Consider the following 17172-nt stretch of genomic DNA (forward strand, 5'->3'; position numbering starts at 1 on the left):
GGTAATCCCTCGTGTATGTCAGCCTCTGGCGCGTGTTTATTGCTTCGGTGACCAAGGAAATAATTGCCGGGATTCACCTGGCAATATGAATAGGAACCATTTTCTGACAAAGTTGGCTATTGACAACAAGACGGGACCAGCGTATTCTAAAGGAGGATAAATGACAGATTCCCGAATTCTCGAAAAAAGGGTTAAGTCCCAGTGAGCTGAAAATCTGGACACAGCGGGAAGTGTGGTTGATGAGGAAGGAAAGTATTTTGAGTACCGAGTAGCAAATACCGAAAAAAAGTATTTTAAATACGTTAAAAATATTTGTCGCAAAAAGTATTGAGCAGAGTACCAAAATACCGCAAAAAGTATTTAAACTAATTTTGAGAACTTACTCAAGATACGTACAAGTCTGGGCAGGAGGGAAACACAGGCATTGACACAGCATCAAAACGGTGAGGTCATATTTTATTATCCGAGGAGTGAGCAAATTGGAAGTCAATGCTCGCGAAAGTTACAGATGAGACAAAAAAAGGCCCCTCTTACCTCGACCACATCTGCAAAACAGCATCTGACATCTTTCTAAAAAGCGACGTGCAGAACGTCATAACGTTACTTGAAAGCCCAGACAACGACTGTGCTCACCCTGCTGTCACGGTCGAGAAAAAATTGGTGCTAAGAAAATACTACGCGAAAAACCCAAACTGTCCTCAACTTGCTATCGTCTTCAAGAAGTCCCATTTTACCCTATTAGTTAGGGACAATACCGTGACATCCTCGTATAATGAACCTTCTTTTTTTACAGCTTGATTTCGTGGGACACCTTGTATATTATTAGATGCTACACTAGTTTAGCGACGTTTACTGCGGGGACTTCTCCCATACTCTAAGAAAAAAAAAGGAGGTAACAGTTCCCACCTATAGATGGCGTCTGATAAAGAGTGTAAAAGGGTGGATGCGGTCAAGTTGAAATTTTGAGAGTGAGGTAGCAGGTAGAACTTTGCAACCTTTTACGCACAACATATGCGACAACTATTACTTCTTAAAAGGTGTAACTACCCCAGCCCTTTTTCTAAGAGTGCATGGTTATATCTTGTTGGTGGCGAACAAATGCAATCCTCGGGCACGAACTGTGCTCAAAATAATGCTATTTTAAACGTTCTCCCAAAGTTATTTACGGAAGTGATGCCAGAGTTGTACGGCAACTTGACGGATGACGTGGACATGTGGATTGGAGGACTCCTGGAGACGACAGACAGACCCGGAGAACTCTTCCGTACCATCATCAAGGATCAGTTCCGGCGCATTCGAGATGGCGATCGCTTCTGGTTCCAGAATAGAGGGTAAACGTTTTTGGTCCAACTGTTCGCGAACCTCTGGCCGGTAAAACTGTTTTTCATTTTGCCAGGTTGCTCAGCGACAAGCTTATCGAGAAAATCGAAACACTTACCATTTATGACGTTCTCCTGGCGGGTACAGACATAAAAGCTGGTGACATTCAGAAGAACCCTTTCCGTCTGCCATCAGATAGTAAGTCTTTTTATTCTGCGCCACGAAGCAACTGTGGGCGCCGTACGGTTAGTATGCGTCGTGGGCAGACTTCAGGGGGAACTGTGCCAACAGCCGGTGGTAGGATTCGAACCTCCCAGTCTTCATCATGACCTTGGCTACCACCAACGCTTATTTTGGTGACTTGATTGGACCAGTGGTATATTTGGCCAACTGTTGCGACATCCAATCAAAGGTGCGGTTCGGTGCACCCAGGGGAGGGAGAGGGAGGACTACCCTTCATTGGGATGCTCCCTGTCCCATTAACAGGACCTGACCTCACCTCTGTCGTCACAATTGATTTTGAGTAGTGTATGTAGCATGCCGGGTCCCTTTTCAGAAAAATTCTGCATTCAATTATTTAAAAGAGAAAACGTGGTCAGAGAGGATCTTTTATATATATATATATATATATATATACAGGGTGTCCCAGCTAACTGCAAACATATATTTTTTTAAATATATATAACACTTTTTCCAAGATGAAATCAATTGCAATATAGCATATGCTGAAGGGCACTCCCTAGGAGGGCATTAGCAAAGTCCAAAGGCAATGTCTTAAATAACTTTCATTAATTAACTTTTTAATTATAAAAGCTACAAAGTTGTCCCAATGAGAACATCTGTTCCTTTCGGTCACCTGATATCGTAGCCGTTTTCAGAACAAAAATCCGTTCGATAGATCGCCCGCAAAAAATTCGTGAAGGAACGCCATTTTTTTCTTTGTTTTGTTCATTGCGCATCTTCGCAGACGCGTATTTCCTTCATCCCCAACGTGAGAGGGGAAAGGAGTACAGTGCCTCCTCATGCGTCGAAGATGAGCTTTAACTTGCGGAAACAAAACAAAAACAAATGTATCGGGTGACTCTATCGGAACTGGTCTTATCTTGGGTTGGATTTTCTGTTTCCTTTTCATCTTTTTCCAGGACGCGAGAGGCGATAGTGTGCTCTTTCTCCCTTTCACATTGGGGGTGAAGGAAAGACGCGTCTTCTAAGAAGCGCAATGAACAAAATAAAGAAAAAATGGCGCTCCTTCACGAATTTTTTGCGGGCGATCTATCGAACGGATTTTTGTTCTGAAAACGGCTACAATATCAGGTGACCGAAAGGAACCGATGTTCTCATTGGGACAACTTTGTAGCTTTTATAATTAAAAAGTTAATTAATGAAAGTTGATTAAGACATTGCCTTTGCACTTTGCTAATGCCCTCCTAGGGAGTGCCCTTCAGCATATGCCATATTGCAATTGATTTCATCTTGGAAAAAGTGTTATATATATTTTTAAAAATATGTTTGCAGTTAGCTGGGACACCCTGTATATATAACATGGTGTATTTGGATCAAATTGTTGTTATCCTTTCAGACAACGATGGCCTCAAAGAAGAATGTAAGGCTAAACTAACCTACACGTATAACTGCACTTGGGGAAATGAGACTATTACGTGTCATTCCCTGCCGCCCCTAAACAGCAGCCTAGTTGAGCCTTGCACATCCCTAAAGACCTTCGACTACTTCACTGAGAGCGAAGTGTCTTATGCTCTCACATTTCTCTCTCTGGCACTCTTTATAGTAGGTAAGCATCCTCCCCCATTTGTCTGAACGATGGATACTATGGGGCTCCTTCCCTCAATCAACTTCACTATCCAATAATACACTTCTGGTTTTGTTTTTCTCGTGTGTGCATAGCTTAGAGCATGACCAAACCAAATGGTTTACAATTACTATTAGTATTATTATTATTATTATTATTTATTGATACTACTGGCCTCCTTCCGGGGTCCCAAGTAGGAGTGGCGGTACATCGATACAAGAAAAAAAATCACAAACACGGACATGATGATGATGATGATGATATAGAACAACAACAGACATGAAACAATGTAGATAATTATTGGAACACAGCAGGTGACACAGTAGCTACAAATGACAAATTATGAGAATGCAGTAATTATATACAATGATGACAAAGGACACACGTGTAGCAAGCAAGATAATAATGGTCATGACACAACGACTTATAATGATGTTAGGTGGTCCTGAACCCCTGAAACAAATTCATCAAAACTCTTAACCGACGCCGACATTGTCCGGTCCAATCCCTGAGTGTATGTGAAAAAAAAGAACTAAACGAGCCTACCCTGCGTCTGTAAGGCATAATATGGAACTTATTAATATTACGTGTTAATTATTATGTTTTCAAGAATTAAGCCAGAAAAAGAGAGGATTATGTGCAGCTTGTCATCATGAATGTGCTTTTGAATATTGAGAAAAGCAACTGTCTGTAACAGGCTGCGTCTTTCTACTCTTTTGGTTGGCGGTGCGGAGAAACCGCATGGTGGCTGCAGAAAGGAAATCACTCAGCAAGAGGAAGTCGGGAGAGCAGGGCCTTCTAGGTACATGTTGCCCTTTCTTTCTTTCTTTCCCTTTCTCTGTGACGTTTCTTTTGTATGCAGCCCGTGAGTGGGTAGGAAAAAAGCAAGGCTTCCGTCAGGTATACCTCAGATTTGAAGAAGCCAAGAAGAGGATCGCTGTGGTCAGAGTGGGTGGCACAGCTCTCAGAAGAATCGATACTAAGAATGTTCCTTCCGTCACCATACAAGTAGCCTCTTCGAAAAAGAGGCATTACTTCTTGCTCAGAGTCCCAAGAGAGTATGACCTGGTGAGCGGTTCCCTTCTCCCCAATACACATTTCCTCTGACCCGCAACAAAAGAGGCACTTTTCATCTTTTATTTTTAAATGCTAAAGCGTGTCAGGTCTATACAGGGTGTTCCATCAGAACTAAATTCCTCAAAATAGGTTTAACAAAATTATAAAGCTATATATACACTCATAAAGACTTTTGCCACAGATTGAGCCCGGTTGCATTCGTGTATTAATTAATTTACATAATTAACTCGAAACATTGCCAAGCCTTTTCTTCCTTGAATTGCCTTCTGGGTCCTATACGTAAGTTGGCGCGCGACCGCTGGCGGGTCTTGGCTGCATCACCGATGTCTCGTATTTGGACCGTGCCCAGGGGGCTTTCTGCTCCGGTTGCTCAGCGGCACCCATTCCTCATTCATATCCTTATCACTAGCTTCCGGGAGCTCAGTTCTGCAGATCGCTGAGGAGTACTGCACACCACGCTCTCAGCCTCTGCACTGTCTTCTGCACGTGATATCCCTATCGTGCTGAATTCCTCTTCAGACCCTGCCTTGGACGTACCTTTCTCGCTTGTTGAGCTTGAATCTGTACTGAGGAATTCCCCCAGCACACTTCGCCTGGAGCTGACGTACAAAGCCCTCCGGAATCTCCCCTTATGCTCCTCTTGAGGCTCTTTAACAGAACCTGGCGTACAGGTGAAGTTCCACGCGGATGGAAAACTGCAATGGTCGTTCCTCTTCTGAAACCAGACAGGTAATAATGATTCCTTTCGCCCGACCGCCCTCACAAGCTGCGTTGCGAAGACAATGGAACATGGTGCATGGTTTTCCGCCGCTTCCACCTGGAAAGCTTTTTTCCTGAGGTCATGGCAGGCTTTCGTCAAAGACGTTCAGCAATTCACAACGTACTCAATCTCGTCGCTCAAGTGCAACCAGCGAAGGCTGAAGCAAACCTCACCGATACAGTTTTTCTCGACGTAGAGAAAGCTTATGACAACGTGTTGCACAGCGCCATCGTCGCCACGCTACAAGAGGCTGAAGTAGGATGTTGCGCAGTCTAATGGATCCAGGACTTTCTATCTGACACCGCTCCATCCACAGGGAAGTGTATTGAGCTCTTTAATGTTAATGGATTCGCTTTCCCGCCCACTCTCTACGACGACGACATCTGCATATGGACCTCTGCCATCCGTCGAGACTCTGTCCAACGCAGGTTACAATGCGTCTTGGATTCTATTGTAGAATACCTTGCCGACCGAGGCTTATCGGTCTCCCCTGTTAAGACAGTTGCTATGACATTCGCTCATTCCAAAAGTATCCATTGTTCGTCAGAGGACCACCGCTGGACTTTGTGCCCCATTGCAAGTATTGGCGTGACATTAGACAGAGGCACGACGCGGTCCCGGCACGTAAAGACAATAACCACCAAAACCAGCGGTTTTGTAAACGCTCTACGTTGCATTGCTGGATCATCGTGGGGCCCCTCATGCACTGACCTCCGTCACGTGCACATACAGCGTTGATTCTGGGCACACTGCGGTACAGCCTGCCTATTCTACACGGCCTCAGCTCATCCGGAGCCCATATGGGCTTCTCAATATTCAGGCCCGAAGCCTCCCAGTTTGGGAGTTCCCAGAACGACAGAGACCTACTCTGTCCTGTCAGAAGCAGGCGTCCTACGAGACGTGGAAACACTCCGGCCGTTGCACTTGAAGGTGATTCTATTATGATGGCATGCTTAAACACGAACGCCACAGTTTTCACCGCAGAGCTTTATGCGATTCTCCTGGCTCTGCAGCACATTCAACAAAATGACCTTCAAAACTCAGTTATTTACTCCGATTCGCTAAGCTCTGTGCGTGCGCTGCTTTCATGCTCTGACGGCAAGAATCACCTCGTCAAGCGAGTACGGGCGATTGCAACTCAACTTTGAATGAACGAGCCGAGCGTTGGCACAAGCGGAGTCAACTCTAGGACTACCCTACCAAGATATCCCGCCAGTATTAAAGAGAGCTGTCTCGCACAGTGGAGTGGGACATGGAACAAGTTACGCGTCACACGTTTTCCCCCCGACTGAACACATCAACAGATCCTCCCAAGTTATTTACGCTAGATTGAGGATTGGGCACACATGGCTCACGCATCACCGCCTACTCAGAGGTCAGGATCCGCCAGTTTGCGTGCACTGTGGTGACAGCTTGACTGTCTTGCACGTACTGGCATCCTGCCCTCACTTCGAACACCAACAGTATTTCACCGCTTTCTACAGATATGTCCCACTCCACCCAGCCCTTCTACTGGGTGACATTCCTCTTGTGCCGTTTGATAATGTTTGACCATGTGCCGGTTACTTAGTCAGATGTAGATGTTCAGCATTGCTCCGCTTTTAGCCTTTGTCACCTAACTCATCATGTAAATCTCTCATCCTGGATCATCTCATCGCTCATACTTGTAGATATGCCACACTCACTTGTTATCGTCATCCTCCTCTCTCTCTCTTTCATCCTCACGTCTCACACACTCACCATAGTTATGACGCTCTTTGGCCTTTGCCGCCTTTGTGCTATTAAACCCATAATCGCTAATCGCTACTCCGGACACAGGCGCGGTACCTCACACAGCACCCCTATCATTATCTTCGGCTCATCAATATTGACTGTCTGGACTCTAGTTTTGGTATTGCCGTTGACCGCCTGAAAGTGTACCACACCATCAGTGCGTTCCTATATACCACGCCAATGTGGACTCTTCGCAGGCCTCCTGTATGTGACCACATTCTTGGTCTTCTGAAGAAAAACTCGGTACCTCCCTTTGTTGCTTATCAACCTACGCTGGAGCACCTCAGCTCAGCTCAACAGCAGCCTTTTATATCCGGCATGAAAACTTTGAAATGACGCACAAACTCCCCTACGAGACGTCATCTACCGAGTCCGAGCTCTTCAACATATAGTGACCGCGTTGAACCACATTGCGAGATCAGCGCCTGGCGCTTGGACTGTGTTCACGGACAGTAAGGCGACGCTAGAAGTTCTGGCAAATTATTGTACCAGAACAATCGTCGGCCACCATGATAGTCGCAACAAACAACCGACTTCTATCCTCGGGTCATAGCCTGTGTTTCCAATGGCACACCGACCTGCACGGAAACACCCGCGCAGACGCATTAGCACATCGGGCACATGGGGACATCACATTCAATAACTGTTTACTACCACTTTCAGCCTCAGCATGTCGGTTACAGAACAGCGACTCCGCCACAGCGGCACTCGGCAGTTTCAAAAGGACGCTGTCCGACTGAACGATCATCTCCGGTCTACACCACTGCTCGCGTCAAGAAGCGTCCATTCTACACCGACTACGACTTAATGTCGCCATCTCTGCAAAAATGGGTCTTCTCCACTCGCCCAAATGCCCCACTTGCTCTGTTGAAGCTGATATTCAACATCTTCTCCTCGATTGTCATAGATTCGACACCCCTTGAGTCACGCTCAGACGACGCCTACTCGAGCTGTTTCTCTGGCCACTCCGCTCGGCCCAGTACGACATCCCAAACAGCGGTCTGTCACCAAAGCAGTCTTTCTTGAGCGATACAGGTCTCATGAACAGCCTGTCATTCTTCAGTGCCCCGCTCTCACCCTCAACGCATTAACCACATCTTCTTTCTTTAATCCATCTCATCCTTCTTTCACCGTTCGTTAGTTTATCCTTGATTTCGTAATTCTTTTTATTTATTTTATTCTTCCTTTATTTTTTCTTTGCGGAATAGCTAGCCGGTGTCCCGTTTGGCTGACCTTTTCCTTTTTTCCCTTTGTTCTAATAAATATATCCTTCCTGAATTCCGAAGCGTACACTCTAAAAACAGAACTTCACCTCATAGCACGTAGTGCGCCAATCATCGCCACCAATGATAGGGTTATAGCTTCTGAATCGAAGAGAGAGGAAGACGTACGCCTTTTTGTGTCAATTATCATATATCCAAACTGACACAAAAAGGCGTACACCTCCCTCTCTCAGAAGCGATAACCCTATCATTCGTGGCGATGGTTGGCGCAGAGCGTGCTATGCGGTTAAGTTCAGTTCTTAGAGTGAAGGTCTTGCCCAAGGTTTGCCCATCGGCCTTTATCATGGAGTTTATCCACCAGCTAGCCCGCATCTACGCCATTCAATCTATTCCACTCAAACTCACGTGTTTTTAGAGGATTTCTACAAAAATGCGACAGCCGAAAATCAGTCGCTGGGCGAAGCATTCCCTGTGAAATTTGCTCAACTGTTGACTCCACCTTTATCGAGGCGGAGAGGAACAAGACAGTCTTATTCCGATCGATGTCGCACAGCCCGTCATTATCAGTGGCTGATGATAGACACGTTGATAAAGGCGAAAGGTGTGATTGTAGCGTGCATTCTTTTCTTCTTGCACAGGAGTAAGGGTATTGGACGAAGCCAACAGTTCCGCAAACGTAGCCCAGAGATTGATTTTCGACTGTCAAATTTTTGTCGAAATATTGCGAAAAACCCCGTGATATAAATTGGAATAGTGTGTTATGGCCACTTTAGGTAGAGAAATGCTGCCTTTACTTGACAATCTTACGAGTTTAATGATGCGAAGTAGCCTAATTAATGCGAAGTGGTCTGTTGGCCAAAAGGGCGCTCCTCTGTCCCTTTCTCGGGTTCCGTTCTTCACCATGTGGTCTGTATGAGTGTATTCTAAGTAGTTTTGTATTTATTTAAAGTAAAACCTATTTTTAGGAATGAGCATGCAAGAGTGTTTCCGAATGGCCGCCGCTACGAGAGCTGGGTTCGAGGCATTCACGCTCGTTCACAGCGTTTCGAAAGCGGACATTCTGCAGCGCTCGCCACGCGTGGCTGAATTGATGAAAGCAAGAACACAACAACATAGATGAATGGATGATGATAATGATGTGGGATGTTTCCCTGCGTTGAGTGCAGGACCCTACCCCGGGCCAAAAAGCGCTACTCATCCACGTTAAACTGCTTCTCACAAGTGTTCGGTACCAGCGAGAAATGATAGATACATAATTACAAATATCGCATTCCATATCTTCTGTACGAAACCGTACCAGGACCCTCCACGTTGTTGCTATCTTCGGTCATCATTGGCCCCCAGATTTTAGGGAAATTTCTATATTTTTCCTTCGCTGCTTATGGTGCCTTTTTGACACAAGAGCACGAATGGCGAAACAACCTTGATGACTTGAATCTGTCTAGAGTCCTATAGATGCCTATCTTGGCGTTAGTGCATGTTTTGGTATAAACGTCTCTAACTCGCTTCATTCCTCAAAAATTGCTTAAACGACTTTCGGGCAGCAGAAACAAACAAGGCTTGTGCAAGGTGTTGCTTACGAGACCTGGCCGTTCATTTATTGTTTGAGAGGGCGCTTTTGACAAAAATAACGAGCTTGGGATTGATTTTAGATCCTATCAATATAGCGTCATTTGGATGAAACGGGTGGAGGATTTCGAATTCTATATACAAGTATCATGGAACGAGTCGTTTATTTTGCTTCCGACAGCCCTTGTTGAAGAAAGATGAATAAAAGTTGACACAAGTAGTCTTTCATCCACGCCTTTCCGCATTCGTAGAGCCCAAAGCACGAAAAAGATGAATTTGTGATGCCTAGAATTGCGTTTTTCTTTCGTGCTGTTGTCATCACAGCCGTTTCCGTAGCACCTTGAATATTCTTACCCAAGTATGGCCAAGTGATTTCCTCTCTGGATCTCACTTGATTTTGTTCCTATAGAAAAGGTTCTCATGGGACACCCGAGCAAATGGTCCGTTCCTACTCCTAGGTACTCAAGTTGGACACGAAGGCAGAGCTGGAGAACGTAGTGGAAATAGTGGAGAAATTTCTGGCCAGCGTCGGTGTCGGCCGAGAACGAATGGAAATGGAAGTGGACACGTTGCGTCGTGGGGCCGTCACCTTTGAATACCGTCAAAAGCAGTTGGACAAATTCTTTCGCGTAGTCTTTGCTCAAGTGAGTAACGGAGCCATATTCTCTTTGATTTGCAAGTGGGACAAAAATTGCAGGCATTTGGCATCGAGCATGACCAGAGGGAGCTTCTGGCATTGGATGCTGTTGAAGCACGTGAAATCGTCCATCTCGAGCTGACGCCATTTGAATTCGCCTCCGCGTTGGCAGTGCACCCCGATTCCACCTTCGTGCAGCAGATGTTTGTCTTGGTAGACCGCGATAACAACGGCTATATCTCCTTCAGGGAGTTTCTTGATATGATGATTATTTTTGCGAAAGGTGCTTAACCCATGTTTTCTCCTAGTGAAACGTTCTTAGAACAATTTTTGTCATCATAAGGTTCTGCGGAGGATAAAATGAAACTCATGTTCGACATGTACGACATCGATCATTCCGGGAAGCTGACCAGAGAAGAATTTGCTGGAATGATAAAGTATGCAAAGCGTGTTGTTTGAGATCCGCTAAAAAGATGAGTAAAAACGATGCAGGTCACTCTTGGAGTTGGCTAATCAAAGCCTTTCTCAAGAGAAACTCACCGACTTGATCAGCTCCATGTTTCGGGAGGCGGGGCTCTCACAAAAACAGACCATTACTCTTCAAGATTTCCAACACCTACTGTCCAGTTATAAAGATCAGTTAGGCTACACCCAGCTCAACCTCGACAGTAAGTATTAGATGGCACGAATATCAGTAACGAACAAGTCATTTTCAGTATCCTCGTTCGCCGGAGCGCCCCCTGCCGCTGTGAGTCGTAACAGTGTCGTCTACAAGGCACAGAACACTTTGGTTCGAGCTTACAGGTAAATAGTTTGAAGAAATGAAATGTTCTCGATGATTCATGTGGAATATTTCTTGCTCAGCTACTTCGGGGATCATAAGGGCCATCAGAAAAGCAGTTATCTCCACGTGGAACTCTTACGGGCCACATACGACCAAAGCACGTTCGAGAAATACATGACTGTGCTCCGCAGAGTTGTGGAAAACAACCGTCTTCATATTTTCTGGCTCACGATCTACACACTTGTTCTCATGGGCATCTTCGCCGAGAGAGCATACTGTAAGTTCCTTTGGAGAAAGTGTTAATTCCTCTATAGCGAAACATCTCCTTTGTATAGATTACTCGGTGGAGCGGGAACATGGCGGACTTCGCCGAATCGCGGGCTACGGTGTCACCATCACCCGTGGTGCTGCCAGTGGTCAGATGTTTGCCTACGCCACACTACTGCTTACCATGTGTCGCAACAGTATCACATTCCTACGAGAAACGTTTCTTCACCGCTACATTCCATTTGACTCTTCTATTTCCATGCATCTCTACATCGCCATTTGGGCTGGATTCTTCTCCAGTAAGAAGATTAACGTTTCTCTGTGTAACCTCATCACATGAAGGGTGCTTTTTGCAGTCATTCACAGTGTTGGCCATGCCCTCAATTTCTACCACATCTCGACGCAAACAGCGGACGACCTGACTTGTCTCTTCCGGGAATATTACCACGCGTACGTAACTGCGATGCCAGTGGGATTTGTTGCACCCAGCGATTTCTATTTCACCGCTGCTCTTACTTTATTCACATTTCTCTCATTTCAGAACGGATGAATTGCCGAAGTTTCATTATTGGTGCTTTGGTACAATCACAGGTAAGAATCACTTAATGGTGACTTTGACTTTGAGAGGATTTTTTTTTTTCAGGTCTGACGGGTGTGCTTTTGCTGATGCTTCTGGTAGTGATGTATGTGTTTGCGATACCCTACGCACGAAGACACGTTTTCAATGCCTTCTGGAACACACACAATTTGTATCCAGCTTTCTACATCCTCATGGTGCTTCACGGTTTAGGCCGCCTCGTGCAGAACCCTATCCTCTACTATTTCTTGCTCGGTCCTTTGCTTCTCTTTGTCCTCGATCGCCTCGTCTCACTGAGCAGAAAGAAAATCGAGATATCGGTCATGAAGGCTGAACATCTTCCATCAGGTATGATATGAGAACGCAATGAGTGGCAGGCCGGAGTAGCCTCTATTCAATCCCACAGATGTGACTATGCTGCAACTGAAGCGCCCTCAAAACTTTGAGTACCGAAGCGGACAATGGGTTCGAATCGCGTGTCTTGGCCTGAATGGCTCGGAATATCACCCGTTCACATTATCTTCTGCCCCGCACGAGGACAACCTCAGTGTACACGTTAGAGCTCTGGGCCCCTGGACTATCAACCTGCGCAGAATCTACGACCCAAGTGGTTTGCCAGAGAAGCCCTACCCGAAGGTACTTTTTCCTATATATTATATACAGTGGAAGAATAAATAACTTGTATTCCAGATCTACCTTGATGGGCCGTATGGCGGTGGCCATCAGGATTGGTTTCGTTTCCCGGTGTCTGTCCTCGTCGGGGGAGGCATCGGAGTGACGCCTTTTGCGTCTATCCTGAAGGACATTGCCTACAAAGCATCAACGAACGCCAAACTGTCCTGCAAAAAAGTCTATTTCATCTGGATCACACGCACTCAGAAGCAGTTTGAGTGGATGACAGACATCATCAGGGAAGTGGAAGCCAAGGACCAGAAGAATCTGGTCTCCGTTCACATTTTCATCACACAATTCTACCAGAAGTTTGACTTGAGAACCACTATGTTGGTAAGAAAGCCACTAAAGTTCCGACGACAAAGTTAGCCTCTGAAATTAAAAGTAACCGCGAGATTTTTCTTTTTTGGTTGTGCAACGATGACCAACCCGGGCTGTCCGTACCCATGGGAGAGAAAATAATACATAATCAATCTTGGCAACGCAAATATCTTGGTTCTTTCAACAAACTCCAGGGAATTCCTCATACATATTGAAAATCGCGAGGAATTATCTGTCGTCGCTGGTAGACTTGTAGTACTTAATCAGCAGGACTTTGAAATTTTCAAAAGGTGACAAAAAAATGGAATTTCGTTCGCTTTTGTGCTCAAAATCAAAGGATAATCTCTGAAAAACTACATTTGAAATGAAAATTTGGGCACTCCTAACAGGATTTGACGTGAAGCCCCTGCTGAAGCACGCGGCGACCGCGCAAGGGAGCACTAGTTTGAGATTATTTTTCATCTCTCTTGCAGTACATCTGCGAACGGCACTTCCAGAAGATATCCAACAAGAGTCTCTTCACGGGCCTCAAGGCAGTTACCCACTTCGGGAGGCCTGATGTGAAGCGCTTTCTCGACTCACTCCAACTGGAACACCCCAATGTGACAAGGGTGGGTGTCTTCAGCTGTGGTCCTCTTCCAATGACCAAGAGCGTCGAGGCTGCATGCGAGCAACTCAACAAGAAGGAAGGGCCCATTTTTGACCATCACTTTGAAAACTTCTGAATTGTTGCTTGAAACGAATAAACGACATTATTGTTGAGGAATCTAGCGCCATCGACATTAACATCAGCTATGGAAGAACAGATATGGGGAAGCGTGTGTCTAGCAGCTTACTGACTAGCAAGAGAGGGCGGATGGTGAATGGCTTTATTCTCGTGTTCACCTCTGTGACAGCGGCAGTCAGCGGTTACATGTACGTTATGAAGACGTTCGATATTTACGGGTCGACGTCATCCGCTCTCATATCTACAACGCCACATCGTACCGTAGGAATTGTTCACAACAAGACGACTCACTCCGTAATAACGCTTGCTACGAAGCCGAAACTGTCCAAGCTCAAATACTGGACCAAAAGACGGACTTCTAGAAAGACAACCACATATAGCAGTACTGCCTGGACACTACCATCTACAAAGAGAGTTGAGACGTCTACGCGGAATCCTTTGATATTTACTTTGAAAAGCGTCGAAGAGATCGCCAAGGTATTGGTGAAAAATGCTAACAGCGATGCCAACTGTACCGGGTGTTGACTGTCTCATTCACCAGTACAGTTGCAAAAAGCATACGTGCTAATAAGCGACGAATAAATGCCCACGGAGTCCAAACGGCATCCTTTTGGATACCGAAAGAGATCTTACGGCAGCTCACGATCACTTGGAGATGTTTCAGTCACTGATAAGACGTGTTGTTGCTAGCTGTTCGTTTTGTAGTTTGCAGTTTATTGCTTACAACGTTATCAACGTCTCATTTTGAGTTGTATTCGACTGCTACGTGTCAAAATTTAATCCGGCAATGCGTCGTAGCACATGGCAATAACCACTGCGCTATGAAATTTGGCGCTAGCTAGCATAAGCGTACGATGCTGTGGACCACGAAATTATGTTCAGAAAACTACAACGGATAGGATTTGTACTGGAAGACCAAGTGCTCGAAATGCTTTACGAAGAATCGGAGACAGCCTATACCAACTAGGAAAATACAAACCAAATCCAGCCCAGGTCAAGTTCGGCTCCAACATTGTTTAACATCTACGTAAACAACCTGCTACTAAGGCTACAGCATGAAGCAAACGGAATCAGCTTGAAAAAATTAACAATTGATGGCCGCCAAGTGGAAACCAGCGTGACATAGCTGGCAGATGTTATCGTACTAATAACCCCATCAGAAGAATGTCTCCAATATATGCACTGAGAAAGCTTGAAAAGATGGATTTAAATTCAATACAACAAAAACTCTTTGGATGACAATGAACAAGGGAGACCTAAAGGGTGCAAAATTCACGATACAAGGACAACACACAGCTCCAACAGAAGAATGCAATTATCTGGGAATAACCATCACTATCGAGGGGCACCCGTTAGAGAACCACGAACAAAACTGATTAAATGGCCACATTTGGAACCTTGCGTATAATCCTTACAGCCTGGGAAGAATGCTTTGGAAAACGACAACAGTACCGCCAATGACGCGATCGTTTTCTCTCCACCAGCGTGAACTCGGCAAATAGTGGTTACTAGGTGGTAATTTCGTAACTCCAAACATGGGAGAAATGGGATGCTCTTCATTTTCGACCAGAGACGCCGCAGAGCTAAGATCCATTATCTGGGACATCGACTACAAAGAGGACCTTCCACCACATCAGATTCTGCGGACTGAAATCGGTGTGGATAAACAAAATTAACCAATACGACAGGAGATACAGTAGGGGAGAAAAACGACATGCAGACAGCACCAAAGCGATAAACGCTGGACAAAAATTACAACAAAAGAAATAAACAAAGTCGAAATTGATGACTGGAGGAAAAACACAGGGAAAAAGCACAGTCTCAAGATTCACAAGCCGAAACCGCGAACCTGTACAGAATACAGAGGAGATAGGGGAAGTACCCTACTCTTCCAGGCAAGAACAGGATGCCTACTAACGAACACCAGAAGAAAAGAATTGTTTGGAGAGGACATCGACCCTACCTGCCTACTCTGTGGTTAAGCACTACGTCATCCAGGTATGCGACAAACTGCAAGAGGGCGCATCTTTGACCAATATAAAGAAGACGAGAAACACAGAACAATACTTTTTTTTTTTCAGATAATACTTACTTTACAAAAGATATTATGGCGATGCTGTTTCGCGAAAACAAAACCGAAAGTGAGAGTGCCCTCCTAACGCGAATACAGCGCCGTCTAACACATTGGAAAAAACTGAAGAAATCTGACAATGAAAAAATGGCTAGGAAGCAAGCGAGCTGGTGAAGATGATGCATAATGTAAAACCCCGAGACTAGGGAACTTGGCGTTGTGTCTGTCCCTTCGTGTTCCCTAGTCTCGGAGTTTTACATTATGCATGAAGAAATCTGCCAAGAAGACCGAGTGGAAACCCCAGAAGGATGAACATGTGTGCCCTATGTGAAAAGGGATTAGTTGTAACTATGGAGGAACCATGAGTGTAACTATCATAGAGAGGAAGACTCTAGAGAACGCGCGCCGTCAATGGGATTCTACAGCCTAGTTCTCACATACGACAACGGCGCACGGCAACGGCGAACGGCACGGCAAATTGTGTCGTTCCGACGCCGTAATGGCGCCGTTCTGGCCGCCGTCTCACGGCAAAAGGAAGTTGAGCCATGCTCAACTTCTGCCGTGCCGTGGTCCCGCCCACATCACATTCAACCAATGAACGGCCCGCACCAATGAAGATGGCGGCTTCTCAGCTTGATGCCGAGAAATTAATTGAACTTGTGAGAAGGTTTCCTTATTTGTATGATTTGTCGCATTCTGATTTTAAGGATACACAGAGAACACGTGCAAAGAGAACACGTGGAAATCCATTTTTGCTCGCCGCGGCTCGTGATGTTCGACATCACGTGAACACGGCAGCACGGCGAGGTGGAGCGACGGCGACACGCACGGCGGAGGCAACGGCACGTCACCGTTGCTGTTGCCGTGCGCCGTTGTCGTATGTGAGAACTAGGCTTACTATTCCCGAGCGTGACCGCCCAGCCATGATGATGATGATGATGATCTTGTTGGCTGTGCCCTTTGTAAAGGGTGGTCACGGCAGTGAGCTCTGCGTGTCCTAGCCAGTTTAAAGTACCTTATATGCTTGGTCCCCTTCTTTTCCTAATTTATATTAACGACATGCCTAACAGCATAACGTCATCTATCCACTTATTGGCTGACGACTGCGTCATCTTTCGGGAAATATCTGACACTTCTGACACCATCCTCCTACAGTCCGACCTTAACAGCGTTTCCGATTGGTACAGCAAATGGCTGATGGTTCTGAACACTAATAAATGCAAAGTCATGCGAATCTCACGTACTAATTCAACTCCGCATAAGTATATACTAAACAACGCAACCTTATCAACTGTTCAATCTTATAAGTACCTCGGTGTGCATATAACCTCTGACCTTAGTTGGAGGTGCCATGTGGACTACGTCACTCGTAAGTCTTACCGTTCACTAGGTTATTTGCGGCGTAATTTCTCAAAGGCCCCTGCCAATATTAAGCTAACTATGTACAAGACTTTAATTCGTCCGAAACTGGAATACGCATCAGCCATTTGGGATCCTAGTTCATCCACACTAACCTCTGCCATTGAAATGATACAAAACCATTCGACACGTTTTATACTATCAAACTACCATCGCACTAGCAGTATC

The 17172-nt window shown here is 45.5% G+C and overlaps 1 protein-coding gene across 1 annotated transcript in view; it reads left to right on the forward strand.

Moving 5' to 3' along the window:
• LOC135389174 (dual oxidase 2-like) overlaps nt 1-14162 on the forward strand; it is a 34752-nt gene extending 20590 nt beyond the window's left edge. The window contains exons 13-30 of the mRNA XM_064619228.1: nt 1159-1331; nt 1397-1518; nt 2900-3109; nt 3825-3929; nt 3990-4195; nt 9988-10173; nt 10227-10449; nt 10510-10603; nt 10659-10834; nt 10883-10970; nt 11031-11227; nt 11286-11516; nt 11574-11667; nt 11759-11808; nt 11861-12142; nt 12201-12430; nt 12485-12799; nt 13261-14162. Of these exons, the coding sequence (XP_064475298.1) occupies nt 1159-1331; nt 1397-1518; nt 2900-3109; nt 3825-3929; nt 3990-4195; nt 9988-10173; nt 10227-10449; nt 10510-10603; nt 10659-10834; nt 10883-10970; nt 11031-11227; nt 11286-11516; nt 11574-11667; nt 11759-11808; nt 11861-12142; nt 12201-12430; nt 12485-12799; nt 13261-13512 (3234 nt within the window). The 3' untranslated portion in view covers nt 13513-14162. The remainder of the gene's footprint in view (nt 1-1158; nt 1332-1396; nt 1519-2899; nt 3110-3824; nt 3930-3989; nt 4196-9987; nt 10174-10226; nt 10450-10509; nt 10604-10658; nt 10835-10882; nt 10971-11030; nt 11228-11285; nt 11517-11573; nt 11668-11758; nt 11809-11860; nt 12143-12200; nt 12431-12484; nt 12800-13260) is intronic.
• Nucleotides 14163-17172: the final 3010 nt, after the last annotated feature.

Source organism: Ornithodoros turicata, chromosome 3 (genome assembly GCF_037126465.1).
Source record: "Ornithodoros turicata isolate Travis chromosome 3, ASM3712646v1, whole genome shotgun sequence".
In the NCBI taxonomy this organism is placed as follows: Eukaryota; Metazoa; Arthropoda; class Arachnida; order Ixodida; family Argasidae; genus Ornithodoros; species Ornithodoros turicata.